This window comes from Erithacus rubecula, assembly GCF_903797595.1.
Source record: "Erithacus rubecula genome assembly, contig: scaffold_318_arrow_ctg1, whole genome shotgun sequence".
In the NCBI taxonomy this organism is placed as follows: Eukaryota; Metazoa; Chordata; class Aves; order Passeriformes; family Muscicapidae; genus Erithacus; species Erithacus rubecula.
The window spans coordinates 108,692-122,194 of record NW_027636012.1 but is presented as its reverse complement, the minus strand read 5'-3'; the positions used below and the strand labels follow the sequence as shown (position 1 = coordinate 122,194).

General features: G+C 66.0%; 3 protein-coding genes across 3 annotated transcripts in view; 2 read left to right on the top strand and 1 right to left on the bottom strand.

Moving 5' to 3' along the window:
- Window positions 1-221: 221 nt before the first annotated feature.
- NACC1 (nucleus accumbens associated 1) lies at window positions 222-2,937 on the top strand (the record flags this gene model as incomplete). Its single annotated transcript, XM_079332477.1, has 4 exons — window positions 222-398; window positions 872-977; window positions 1,067-1,164; window positions 2,661-2,937. Coding segments are annotated over 4 exons (641 nt in total), but the record flags the coding sequence as incomplete, so codon positions are not given.
- A 4,534-nt stretch (window positions 2,938-7,471) lies between these two features.
- LOC306815980 (leydig cell tumor 10 kDa protein homolog) lies at window positions 7,472-8,213 on the top strand. The gene is made up of 3 exons (XM_079332485.1): window positions 7,472-7,678; window positions 7,942-7,997; window positions 8,065-8,213. The coding sequence occupies exons 1-3, from the start codon at window positions 7,591-7,593 to the stop codon at window positions 8,197-8,199; spliced, it is 279 nt and encodes a 92-aa protein (XP_079188611.1). The 5' UTR covers window positions 7,472-7,590; the 3' UTR covers window positions 8,200-8,213.
- Window positions 8,214-11,700: 3,487 nt separating this feature from the next.
- The window catches only part of LOC306815969 (uncharacterized protein), a gene marked incomplete at its 5' end in the record, with an annotated part of 34,057 nt that continues 32,254 nt past the window's right edge, over window positions 11,701-13,503 (bottom strand). The window contains one exon of the mRNA XM_079332461.1: window positions 11,701-12,293. Within this exon, the coding sequence (XP_079188587.1) occupies window positions 12,119-12,293 (175 nt within the window). The 3' untranslated portion in view covers window positions 11,701-12,118. The remainder of the gene's footprint in view (window positions 12,294-13,503) is intronic.

The window sequence follows — 13,503 nt, the reverse complement described above, 5'->3', positions numbered from 1 at the left end:
ACAAAATTCAGTGTGTTGCTCAGAGGAGGAGACCCCTGTCGCCCCAGGGTTTCCCAGCAGCAGTTTATGCTTTGCTGTGATTCTTTCTCTGGCACTCACAGCAGAGAAAGAGGTAAAAGCCCCAGAAGCCCAAACTCCAAAAATCCTTTAAGGTCCCCGGGGGGCGTGGGCGTCCCAGGCACAGCTGGGGGGCGCCCCCCTGAGCCGAGCCCCCTCCCCAGGCGCAGAGAAGGTGGAGGCCCTGCCCGAGCAGCCCCCCCCGGAGCCGCGGGCCCGCGCCCGCCTGCGCCAGGAGCTGGCGTCGCTGCCGGCTGAGCTGGTGACGCAGATCGGCAACCGCTGCCACCCCAAGCTGTACGACGAGGGGGACCCTGCTGAGAAACTGGAGCTGGTCACGGGTACGGGGCCTGGGGGGGCCAGGGGACAGCCAGGGGACAGCCAGGGGGGTCTGGGGACAGCCCCTCAGCCCGGCGTGGCGTGGGCAATCAGCTTGTCCCAGTTCTTGAACCGCGGGTGAGCGTTCTTAAAGTGGGAGCCTGTGGTGATGAGGATGGGAGTGGGGAGGGGGGAATGGCTGGGGACAACAAAATGGGGCTGGGGGACAGCTGGGGATCCCAAAAACATGGCTGGGGGACAGCTGGGGACACCATTGCCCCCAATCCCAGGGGACAGGGACACCCAAATTCCCCTCATCCCAAGGCACAAGCACCCCATTCCCCCAATCCCAGGGGACAGGGACACCCAAATTCCCCCAATCCCAGGGACAGGGACCCCATTCCCCCAATCCCAGGGCACAGGGACACCCCAATTCCCTCCCCCACCCCCCCCCCCGGTTTTGGGGTCCCTGCTGAGCCCCCCTGCCCCTCCCCAGGCACCAACGTGTACATCACGCGGGCGCAGCTGATGAACTGCCACGTCAGCGCGGGCACGCGGCACAAGGTGCTGCTGCGCCGCCTCCTCGCCTCCTTCTTCGACAGGTGAGCGCCCCAGCTGTGCCCCCAGGCCGGTTTGGGGGGGCTGGGAGGGTTTTGGGGGGGCTCAGCCCCTGGGGGTTGTTTTTTGGCAGGAACACGCTGGCCAACAGCTGCGGGACCGGGATCCGCTCGTCCACCAACGACCCCAGCAGGAAACCCCTGGACAGCCGAGTGCTGCACGCGGTCAAGTGTGAGTGGGGGGCTGGGGGGAATGGGGGGGATGGGGGAGGGGCTGGGGGGGCTCAGGGTGGGGGAGAGGGGGCTGGGAAATGGGGGGAGCAGATGGATGAGAGGGAACGGGAGCGGGGAAACTGAGGGGACACTGGGGGTGACAGGGACACTGAGGGGACACTGAGGGGTGACAGGGGCACTGAAGGGACACTGAGGGGACACTGGGGGTGACAGGGGCACTGAGGGGTGACAGGGGCACTGAGGGGTGACAGGGACACTGAGGGGACACTGAGGGGTGACAGGGACACTGAGGGGTGACAGGGGCACTGAGGGGACATTGAGGGGCACTGAGGGGTGACAGGGGCACTGAGGGGACATTGAGGGGCACAGGGGGGTGACAGGGGCACTGAGGGGACACTGAGGGGTGACAGGGACACTGAGGGGTGACAGGGGCACTGAGGGGTGACAGGGACACAGAGTGGTGACAGGGACACTGAGGGGTGACAGGGGCACTGAGGGGTGACAGGGGCACTGAGGGGACACTGAGGGGACACTGGGGGTGACAGGGGCACTGAGGGGTGACAGGGGCACAGAGGGGACACTGAGGGGACACTGAGGGGTGACAGGGGCACTGAGGGGACACTGGGGGTGACAGGGGCACTGAGGGGTGACAGGGGCACTGAGGGGACACTGAGGGGTGACAGGGGCACTGAGGGGGCACTGAGGGGACACTGAGGGGACACTGAGGGGTGACAGGGGCACTGAGGGGACACTGAGGGGTGACAGGGGCACTGAGGGGTGACAGGGGCACTGAGGGGGCACTGAGGGGTGACAGGGGCACAGAGGGGACACTGAGGGGTGACAGGGGCACTGAGGGGGCACTGAGGGGACACTGAGGGGACACTGGGGGTGACAGGGGCACTGAGGGGACACTGAGGGGTGACAGGGGCACTGAGGGGTGACAGGGGCACTGAGGGGGCACTGAGGGGTGACAGGGGCACTGAGGGGACACTGAGGGGTGACAGGGGCACTGAGGGGACACTGAGGGGACACTGGGGGTGACAGGTCCCTAAATCAGCAAAGCAGCTGATAGTTCAAAAAGGTGTGAGAGACTTTAATTCACCTGAAAGTTTCAATTCAGTCTTTGAAATCTTAACACATTTTAATCCACCTAAAGGTTTGAATTCAATCCTTGCTTGAAACCTTAACACATTTTAATTCACCTGAAGATTCCAATTCAATCTTTGAAATCTTAACACAATTTAATTCACCTGAAGGTTTTGATTCCATTTTTCTTGAAATCCTAACACACCTTAATTCACCTAAAGGTTTGGATTCAATCCTTGGTTAGAATCTTAACACACTTTAATTCACCTGAAAGTTTTATTTTAATCTTTGAAACCTTACCACACTTTAATTCACCTGAAGGCTCAGTTCAACCCCAGCACTCTGACATCTCTCTGGGGACCCCAGAGACCCCCTGAGTGACCCCCCCACCCCCCCCCCCTTGCCCAGTTTACTGCCAGAACTTCGCCCCCAACTTCAAGGAGAGCGAGATGAACGCGATCGCGGCCGACATGTGCACCAACGCGCGGCGCGTGGTGCGCAAGAGCTGGATCCCCAAGCTGAAGCTGCTGATGGCCGAGGGCGACCCCTACCCCTCCTTCATCAGCGACACGGGCAAGCTGGAGCCCGAGCTGGTGGGCCAGGAGCCGCCCTTCGAGGGGGGCGGCGCCGAGCCCGAGGGGGGCGCGGCGGGGGAGGGGCTGCAGTGAGCCCCGCCCCCCCGGACCGACCCGGGGGGCCGCGGGAGGGGGCCCAAAAGTGGGGGATTCACCCCGTCCCCAAATCCTCCGGGAATAGGGAATCCACCCCCAGGAGAGGGGCACCCCCCCAGTGAGGATGTGGGGACCCCCCCTATGGCACAGGGACCCCCCCAGTGAGGGCTTGGGAACCCCCCCGTGGCACAGGGACCCCCCCAGTGTAGGGACCCCCCCGCAGTGAGGGTTTGGGGACCCCCCAGTGAGGATGTGGGGACCCCCCCTATGGCACAGGGACCCCCGCAGTGAGGGCTTGGGGACCCCCCGTGGCACAGGGACACCCCCCAAGTGTAGGAACCCCCCCAGTGTAGGGACCCCCCCCAGTGAGGGTTTGGGGACCCCCCCCGTGGCACAGGGACCCCCCTCCATGGACCCACGTGGTTTAGGGACCCCCCCCCCCTAAAAAACGGGGGTAGGGACCCCACAGCAAGGCCCCCCGCCAGAATTTGGGGTGTTTTTTTGGGGGGGGGGGCGGCAGCATCTCGGCACAAGCGCAGCTGCCCCTCCCCCCAGCACGGGGAGGGGGCTGGGGGGGCTCATTTGGGGGTGCTGTGCCCCCTCCCCAGAGCCCCCCCTCGTCCCCCTCCCCCTCCAGGAACCCGCATGTGTCCCCCCCGTGTCCCCCCCCAGGGACCCCCAGCGCTCTGGGCAGCCCCTCCCCCCCCGCATGTGTCCCCCCAGGTCACCTGTGCCCCCCCCCCCACCTGTCCATGTGTGTCCCCAGGTGTGTGTCCCCCCCCCCGGCACAAAGGGGGGGTGTCACCTGTCTGTGTCCCCCCTCCCCCCAAAGGAGCCAGGACCCCCCAAAATGGAGCCAAATTGTGGGGGGGGGTTGTCCCTTATTGGGGGGGGGGGGACAGGTGTGTGTGTGTGACCTGGGGGGGATCTCACCTCTTATTTGGGGGGGGACCCCAGAGGGGGGTGGGGGACACGGGGACGCCCCTCCCCCACCCCAGGGTTTGGCTCCGGCTTCGCTTAAAGGGAAACTGAGGCACAGTTTGTTGACCCCGCCCCCTCCCCCCCCCCCAAATCCCGCTCAGCTTGGGGGGGCGGGGGGAGTCCCCAGGTGTCCCCACTGCCCCCCCCCCCCCCCCCCCCAGGTCTCCTGACGTTTGGTCAAGTGCCTTACCCGCCCCTCCCCCCGGGCTCCCGCCGCGTCCCCCCCGCCCCCCCTTGTCCCCCCCCGCACGGGGTGGGGGCACAGGGACCCCCCAAATCCCCCTCATCCCCCCCCCCCCAGCTCCCCGTGCCTCAGTTTCCCTTTTCCCCAGAGTTCTGTCGGTCTCACCCTGCCCGAGGGGGGGGTGGGGGTGGGTGTCCCCGCTGTCCCCTCCCCCGTCCACCCCCCCCACCCAAAATCGGGGTCCAGCCCCTCTCTGCTGTACAGAATGGGGGGAGGGGGCGGCGGCTCGGCAGCATGGACCCCCCCCCCGTGCTTGCGCTTCCCCCTCCCCAAAATTGTCTGTCCTGTGTAATGAAGTGCCAAGACCGCCCCCCCCCCCTTCTGGAGCCCCCCCAGACCCACCAGGCCCCCCCGGGACCCCCCCCGAGCCCCCCGACGCTGGAGGTTGCACATGAACTGCTGTTGGGCGCGAGGGAGCGTGTGAATAGTGAAAATAAACACAGAGTTTGTAACAGCCGCGCCCGGGACCCCAAAAAAAACGGACTGGGAACCCCAAAAAACGGATTGGGAACCCCAGAAATGGCTTGGGAGCCCCAAAAAACGGCATGGGAACCCCAAAAAACGGATTGGGAACCCCAAAAATGGCTTGGGAGCCCCAAAAAACGGCATGGGAACCCCAAAAACGGCATGGAAACCCCAAAAATACCGTGGGAACCCCAAAAACGCCCAGGGACCCCAAAAAACGGTGTGGGAAACACAAAAAACCGTGTGGGAACCCCAAAAACGGCCCGGGAACGCCAAAAACGGTCTGGGAGGGGTGGGAATAGTGGGAGGGGTCGCGCAGGGCTGGCCCCGCCCCTTTCCCGCCCTTGTATGGGCATCCGGAAGCGGCGATTTCCCGCCCTCCTGCGCGCGGTCCGTGACGTCACGTTTCCTTATATGGGCGTGGGGCGGGGCCGGGGATCCCCGGGTTATTCGGGGGGGGGGGGCACGGAGGGGGCGCAGGGACCCCCAAAAACACCTGGAGGGGATTCCAGGGGAATTCCAGCCCCCTCCCCAATTTCCAGAGGAATTCCAGACCCCACTCCCCAAATTCCAGGGGAATTCCAGACCCCCCTCCCCAATTTCGGAAGTCAAGAACCCAAAAACAGCTGTGGGAGAAAGATCAGAGAAAAACCAGAAGAGCTATTCTTTTATTCTTCTCTTCTTCTATTATTTTATTCTTTTATTCTTCTATTTTTCTATTATTTTGTTATTTTCTTCTTTTATACTTCTGTTCTTCTATCCTTCTATCCTTCTATTCTCCTAATTTTTAATTCTTTTTTCTTTTATTCTTTTATTCTTCTATTCTCCTATTCTTTTATTCTTTTATTCTTCTATTTTTCTATTATTTTATTTTATTCTTCTATTCCTTTATTCTTTTATTTCTCTGTTCTTCTTCTATTCTTTTATTTTTTTATGCTTCTATTCATCTTCTATTCTTCTATTCCTTTATTCTTTTATTTCTCTGTTCTTCAATCCTTCTATCCTACTATTCTTCTATTCTTCTTCTATTCCTTTATTCTTTTATTTCTCTATTTTTCTTCTATTCTTCTATTTTTTATTCTTCTATTTTTCTATTATTTGATTCTTCTATTCTTTGATTCTTTTATTCCTCTATTCTTCTTCTATTCTTCTGTTCCTTTATTCTTTTATTCTTTTGTTCCCCTATTCTTCTATTCCTCTATTTTCACCCAGAAACACCAAGCCAAGCTCTTTGCCTCCAGGAGGATGTTTTAAATATTTCCCTAACTCTTTTCCCAGATGGAAAATATCCCGGCAGCCTTTGCGGATGTAATTCCCCGTTAGATCCCGGCAGCCACTGCGGCAGCAATGCCCCGATATATCCCGGCAGCCACGGCGGCAGCAATGCCCCGATATATCCCGGCAGCCACTGCGGCAGTAATGCCTCGGTGTATCCCGGCAGCCACTGCGGGAGCAATGCCCCGATATATCCCGGCAGACCTTGCGGCAGTAATGCCCCGTTATATCCCGGCAGCCTCTGCGGCAGTAGTGCCCCGATATATCCCGGCAGCCTTTGCGGCAGTAATGCCCCGGTGTATCCCGGTAGCCTTTGCGAGGCTGAAGTTCCGGTATATGCCGGCAGCTTTTCAGGGGGAAAAAAACACGTCTCTGTATTTTTGCAGCCTTTCCGGGAATAAAGCTCCGTGTATCCCCACGGTCTGTGCGGAAAAAACGGCCCTGGTGTGTCCTTGCGTTTTTTTACAGCAAGAAGGCCGCGGTTTATCCCGGGAACCTTGCGGAAATAGCGCCACGGTGTATCCCGGGAGCCCTTGCGGCAGCAATGCCCCGGTATATCCCGGCAGCCTTTGCGGCAGCAATGCCCCGGTGTATCCCGGCAGCCTTTGCGGCAGCAATGCCCCGGTGTATCCCGGTAGCCCTTGCGGCAATAATGCCCCGGTATATCCCGGTAGCCTTTGCGAGGCTGAAGTTCCGGTATATGCCGGCAGCTTTTTCAGGGGAAAAAACCACGACTTTCTATTTTTGCAGCCTTTGCGGGAATAAAGCTCCGTGTATCCCTACGGTCTTTGCGGAAAAAAACGGCCCTGGTGTGTCCTTGCGTTTTTTTACCGCAAGAAGGCCGCGATTTATCCCGGCAGCCCTTGCGGAAAGAGCGCCCCGGTGTATCCCGGGAGCCCTTGCGGCAGTAATGCCCCGGTATATCCCGGCAGCCACTGCGGCAGCAATGCCCCGGTATATCCCGGCACCCCTTGCGGCAGTAATGCCCCGGTATATCCCGGCAGCCCTTGCGGCAGTAATGCCCCGGTATATCCCGGTAGCCTTTGTGAGGCGGAAGTTCCGGTATATACCGGCAACTTTTTCAGGGGAAAAAAACACCTCTCTGTATTTTCGCAGCCTTTGCGGAAATAAAGCTCCGTGTATCCCTACGGTCTGCGTGGAAAAAAACGGCCCTGGTGTGTCCTTGCGTTTTTTACAGCGAGAATGCCGCGATTTATCCCGGCACCCGTTGCGGAAATAGCGCCCCGGTATATCCCGGCAGCCCTTGCGGCAGTAAGCCCCGGTGTATCCCGGCAGCCTTTGCGGCAGTAATGCCCCGGTGTATCCCGGCAGCCCTTGCGGCAGTAATGCCCCGGTGCATCCCGGCAGCCCTTGCGGCAGCAATGCCCCGGTGTATCCCGGCAGCCCTTGCGGCAGTAAGCCCCGGTGTATCCCGGCAGCCTTTGCGGCAGCAATGCCCCGGTGTATCCCGGCAGCCTTTGCGGCAGTCAGCCCCGGTGTATCCCGGCAGCCCTTGCGGCAGCAATGCCCCGGTGTATCCCGGCAGCCCTTGCGGCAGTAAGCCCCGGTGTATCCCGGCAGCCTTTGCGGCAGTCAGCCCCGGTGTATCCCGGCAGCCTTTGCGGCGGTAAGCCCCGGTGTATCCCGGCCCGTCCAGCGCTCCTGCCCCGTTTGCCCCGGGCCCGGCCCCGCAGCCGCGGTCATGGCTCAGGGCCGGCCCAAGGCGGCGGCCAAGCGTCCGAAGGTGGCGCCGGCGGCGGCTCGTGCGGCTCGGGGCCCGCGGAAGGGAGGTGAGGCGCCTGCCGGGGCCCGGGGAACGGTGCGGGGGCGCGGGCGGACTCGGCGCTCCGGGGTCCCTCGGGGGCGCCCCGAGATGAGCGGCGAGCGGGCGCCGGGACTTTAGGGTGCAAGGAGGCTCCGGTTTGGCGGCGTGTCCCGTACCGGTCGCGGGGGGGTCTCCGGTGGCGTCTCGGTGGCTTTTTTGGGGGACACGCGGCTCCGGCCGCTCGGGGCTGTCGGTCTCTCGGTCTCAGCCCAGCCCCGCTCTCCTCAGGCCGCTCCATCGCCCCGAAGAAGCTCCGCGTGATTCAACAGCAGCAGCTGCAGAAGGTGAGGGGGCCGTGGCGGGGCCCGGGGGGCTCCCCGTGCCTCCGCTGATCCCCCGCGCTCTCCCCAGCGCCTGGAGGTCGGGATCAGGATGCGGATCGAGCGGGAGACCGTGCAGCGCGCGCAGGGCAGCCTCCCCAAAAAGCTGGCCCTGGTCTCGGCGCCGCCGCCCGCCCAGGAGAAAGCCAAGAAGGGCCGCGGCTGAGCCCCCCGGGATCGTGCCCGGAGCCCCCTCAGTGACCGAGCGAGGCTCGGGCGAGCTGTTCTCAGCCCCGCCGCTCTTTAATAAAAGGGGTTTGCGGTGCGCCCCCGCACCCTCCAGGCTGGTGTCTGATTTGCGGGGATGTGTCCGCACAGGGCTTGGGGAGCTCCTGGAGGCCACGTCCCAGGAAGGGGGTGGGTGAACGTCGGGGAAGCGCCGAGATTGTGGGTCCCCTAAGGGTGTCCCGGTAGCCCCGGGAGCGTTTTGGGGGCGAGGTGGGTGTTCCCGGGAGCCTCGAGGATCCCACGGAGGTCGCGCTGTCCCCCAGGGGCGTCCTTGCATCCACTGGGGTGTCCCGATGTCCTTGGGGGGTGCATCCGCTTCGATTCCGAGCGGATCCCGCTGTCTCCGAGTGCCCCCGGTGTCTTCAGGTGGTTCTGGGAGTGCCCGTGGGGATTCTCTGGGTCCCTGAGACTCCTGGGGAGGGTCTCGAGGGGATCCCGGCATCGTTGGGGCGGAGCTGCGAGTGTTTCTCGGGGGTCTCTGTGTTTTTGGGGTACTCTCAGAGGGTCCCGGCGGATTCCCGGGGTGGGGATGGATCCCGCCCTTTTCCGTTTCCCGGCGCCGCCACAACTTTATGAATGGATCGGCGGGCCCCGCCCCTTTCCCGTGGCTCCGCCCCCGCCCCGCGCTGATTGGTGAGCTGCGCTGTGACTGGCAGCTGGCCCCGCCCCGCGCTGATTGACAGCGCACTGAGCCGCGGCAGCCAATGGGGGCGCGGCGCCCCTTTCTGGGCGGGCACAGACACGTGGGTGCCTCCCCTCCCCCACCATGGGTGGGGCCCGAGAGGGCGTGGTCAGCGCGCGAGCCCCACCCCCAATGACGTAAGGGAAATTCCCTGGAATCGGCGCCGCCGGGTTTATTTTGGGAAACAAACAGGGAACGGTTGGGGGAGGGGCTGGAGGCCGGCGCCCCCCCCCGGGGCCTCGCGCGGGGCGGGGCCCCCCCGGACCCCCCCGAGCCCCTCCCGTGACTCACCCACCGCCGCCGGGGCCGCGGCCGCTGCCGGGGCTCGCCCGGGATCGGGGGGGGGGGGAGGAGAAACGGGAACAGCAGCCACGCCCCACAGCCCCCCACCGGGACCCCCCAGAAAACCACGGACCCCCAAATCCTCGCACTGCCCCCCCCAGCACCCCCCAAACCCTGCGGAACCCCACACCCCCTCCTAGCGCCCCACGAGCTCCTGCCAGCCTCCGTTCGAACCGTGCTCGAGGCTTCCTGCGCCCCCTCCCCTCGTTTCTGGGTGACCCCTCCGGTGGTTTTGGGGTCTCGGTGCTGTGGAAGATCCTGCGGGTCCCGGTGAGCTCGGCGAGAGCGGCAGACACGCAGGACCAGAGAGTCTGGGGGGTCCCCGGGGGGGGTTGGAGGGCTCAGGGGCAGTTGGGGACCCCCAAGGGGTTCTCGGGGTGCGGGGGCCCGACCCCTGTTCCTGCTGAACTGAGCCAGTTTATCCAAAGCAACTGCAAATCAGCTCAGCGGGCACCGGGGGCGGCGCCCGGGGGGGCCGAGGGTTTCGGGGACTCCGGGGGCGCCCCAGGCTGTCCCAGGGGTCCGTGCTCCTCCTGCATGCAGTGGAGCTCGGGGGTCTGGGGGCCCAGGGGGATTCAGGGGGATCCCGGGGAGGGGCTCCAAGGGTTTTGGGGAGGACCGGGAGAGCCCCGAAGGTTTGGGGGGCCCCTGGGGGGCCCCGGTGTCCGGGTGCGGGGGGCGGGAGGCGGAACTTAGCCACTGTGAACACGGCGCGGCTGGACTCTGTTCACAGGTGGGCTAAGCCCTGCCCCCCGGCCCCCAAAACCCCCCAGCACCCCAAAACCACCCACGGAGCACCTGCACAGCCTGCCACCCCCACCCCGCACCCACACTCCCCTCCAGGGTCTCCAGGGCCCCCCCAAACCCCCTCCCCTGCCCCCCCCCGGCGCAGTGGCGGGGGCTGGGGCCCGTTGGAAATCCCTGGCAATGTGATTTTGGGCAGAAACGGTAAAAAATCCCATCGCCAGGAACCCCGGCGGGCGGCAGCGGTGGGGGGGGTCGCACACCCCGGTGCCGGTCCCGGTGCTCCCTCGGTGCCGTCTCTGCGCTGAGTCCGGAGCCCGGTGCCACCTGCAGGAATGGGGGGAGCTGGTCACACCTGGAGGGTCACCCCCGGGGGGCTCCAGGTGTTTTGGGGGGATCCGGGAGGGTCCCGGGGCAGGGGAGGCTCTGTGGGAACGGGACGGGCACATGGTGGCACCGGGGGGACACAGGAGGGACTGCGGGACTGGGACACGGGCCAGGGGGACACGGGACTGGGACTGGGGGATACGGGACTGGGACATGGCCCTGGTGCCTGTCCCCAGTCCCAGCACAGCCCGGGCTGTGAACGTGTCCCCGGCAGTGCCACGTCCCCAGTGTCCCCTCGGTGTCCCCATGGCGGGACAGGCGCACCGGGACCCCCTGGATGTCCCTCATGGGCCGGGACTCGTGTCCCCCGGTGCCACCAGTGTCGCTATGTCCCCGTCAGCCAATGTCGGGACCCCCGTGACCCCAGGCTGTGGCAGTGGGTCACATTGTCCTAGCCCCGGTGGCCCCGGCACTGGTGGCACTGGTGGCACTGGTGGCACTGGTGTCCCCGCGGCCGGGGCTCTGCAGGCGCCATGTGGGACCCACGAGGCCCCGCCCGATCGTGACATCAGCGTCGTCACGACAACGGGGCGACTTCAAAGGGAATCGGGTGGAACCGACCCAAAAAATGGGGGTAAACAGCGGCAGCGGTACCGACACGGGCCCGGGGGGCTCGGGGGGGGCTTGAAGGGTTCCCCGATCCTGGGTCCCCGCTGCGGGAGTAGCGACAGTCGCGACGGTGCCGGCGCGCCGGTGCCAACGGCGGCAGCACCGACAGGAGGCCGGGAGGGGTCCGGGGAGGGCTCGAGGGTCCTGGGGGGTCCGGGGATGCCCAGACCCGAGGGTCCCTGGGCAGGGCTCGCAGTGGCTGTGACAGCAACAGCCCTTCGGTGCCGCCAGTCCCGCTGGCACCGTGGGCACAGCCCGGTGCCCCCAAAGTGTGGGGCGGGGGGCGACCACGCTTCTGGGGCTGGCCTGGATTTGGGCCCCCACCCGGGTTCTGGGGTGTATCCCCCGGTTTTGGGGGCCCCCCCGGTTGTGGGGGGCCCCTCCCGGTGCCCCCCCGGCGCCAGGGCGGTGCCGGCCCGGCCGCCCCGACCGGCTCCCGCGGCCCCGGGCGGGGGCGGCCCCGGCGGGGGGGGGCGGGGGGTGGCCGGTGCCAAAATTCCCACCTTCGTCCCCAAAACGGGAGAGGGAAAAGGCAGCGGCGCCGCCCGGCGCCTGCGGAATGCAGGAACAAGGGTGGGATGGGGGGGCAGGAGCTTCTGGGGGCCGTGGGGTAGGGGGCTGATTTCGGGGGGTGCTTTGGGGTGCGGTGTCGGGAGGGCAGAGCGGTGAGGGCTGAGGGGGTCTCCAGCTGGGTGTGTTGAGGGGCGGGGGGCTCTGAGTGTTGGTGATCCCGAGGCCGGAGGGTTGAGGCCGGGGGTGCCGTGGACTCGGGGGGTCCCCAGGCCGGGGGGCAGCGGGTCTGGGGGCTCCGATCCGCGGAGATCCGCCGGGCTGGGGGTCCAACGCTGCGGGGCTGGGGAGAGCCAACACCGCGTGGATTTGGGGGTTTCCAGGCCCTGGGGCGTCCGTGAGTTTCGGGGGTCCCAGGCCGGGAGGGGTCTGGGGTTTGGGGATGTGACGCCAGGTGAGTCCTGGAGTTCCCAGAGCAGAGGGGCTCTGGGGGTTTCGGGGTTCCCAGGCCACGGGAGGTTGTGTGACATTTGGGGTTCCCAGGCCGGGCGGGGGGGGGTTGTATCTGTGGGTCTGGGGGCTCTCAGGCCGGGGTGGGGGGCAGGGTGTTCGGGATTTGGGGTTCCCAGGCCGGGGCGGCTCCGGCGTCGCGCGGGCCAAGCGGGGGCGGGGGCGGGAAGGGGCCGCCCCGTCCGCGCCCGTCGGCGCCGGGGGGAAAGGATGAATCACCGCCCGGCGCCGCCGCCCCCCCGGCCCCCCCGGCCCCCGCCCCGCCGGCAGGCCCGGAGCCCCCCGACTCCCCCCGGGACCCCCGGGACGCCGCCCGGACGGCCCGCACCCCCCTGCCCGCCCCTCGCCGGCCTCGGGCCGTCGATGGCCGCGGCGCTGCCGCCGCCGCCCCCGGGGGAACGCGGCGGCTCCGGCGGGATGTGGCGGGACCCCGCGGCCCTTCCCGCCATCCCCGCCATGGCCGGGCACGAGGCCACGGCCGCGGCCCCTCTCCCGCCGCCCCGGAACCTTCCGGGGGTCCCGCGGGGCCGGTACTCACCGGGAGCGGCGGCCGGGGGTCCCGGGGGGCTCCTGGGGGGGAGGCCGGGCCGGGGGGGGGGGCTCCGGGGGCTCCCGGGGGCTCCCCAAGTCTCTGACTTTTACTCCAAGAAGGGAAACGCTTTTAAACGCTTCGCTCCGCCCCGGGAGCGACGAGGCCGCGGCGGCGGAGGGAAGGGGGGGGGGGGGGAGGGACCGGGGCCGCCTCCGCCCGCCCCGGGACCGCCCCGGGCCCGCCCCGAGCCCGCACCGCCCGCACCGAACCGCACCGGGCCGAGCGCGCCCCGCCCCGGGCCCCGCGCAGAGCGCACCGCGCCGAGCCCGCAGCGACGGGACCGGGGCGGGCGGGCAAAGCAGCGGCCGTGGCGACGAGCCACGTGCCCGAGCAGGGGGGCTTCAGAGCCCCGGAGCGGGGGGGCTTCAGAGCCCCGGAGCGGAGCCCCCTGCCCCATGGCGAGGGGGCTCAGAGCCTGCTTGCCGGGAATGTGTGCCCCGTGGCGAGCGGGCTCAGTGCCCCACAGAAAGGGGGTTCAGTGCCCATGGCACAGGGACTGTGTGCCCCACAGAAAGGGGGTTCAGTGCCCATGGCACAGGGACTGTGTGCCCCACAGAAAGGGGGTTTAGTGCCCATGGCACAGGGACTGTGTGCCCCATAGAAAGGGCGTTTGGTGCCCATGGCACAGGGACTGTGTGCCCCATAGAAAGGGGGTTCAGTGCCCATGGCACAGGGACTGTGTGCCCCATAGAAAGGGGGTTCAGTGCCCCATGGCGAGTGGGCTCAGTGCCCCACAGGAAAGGGGTTTTGGTACCCATGGCACAGGAGCTCAGTGCCCCACAGAAAGGCGGTTCAGTGCCCCATGGCACAGGATTCTTGCACCCCACAGTGAGCAGCTGCCGTGCCCCATGGCTGGGGCCGGGGCA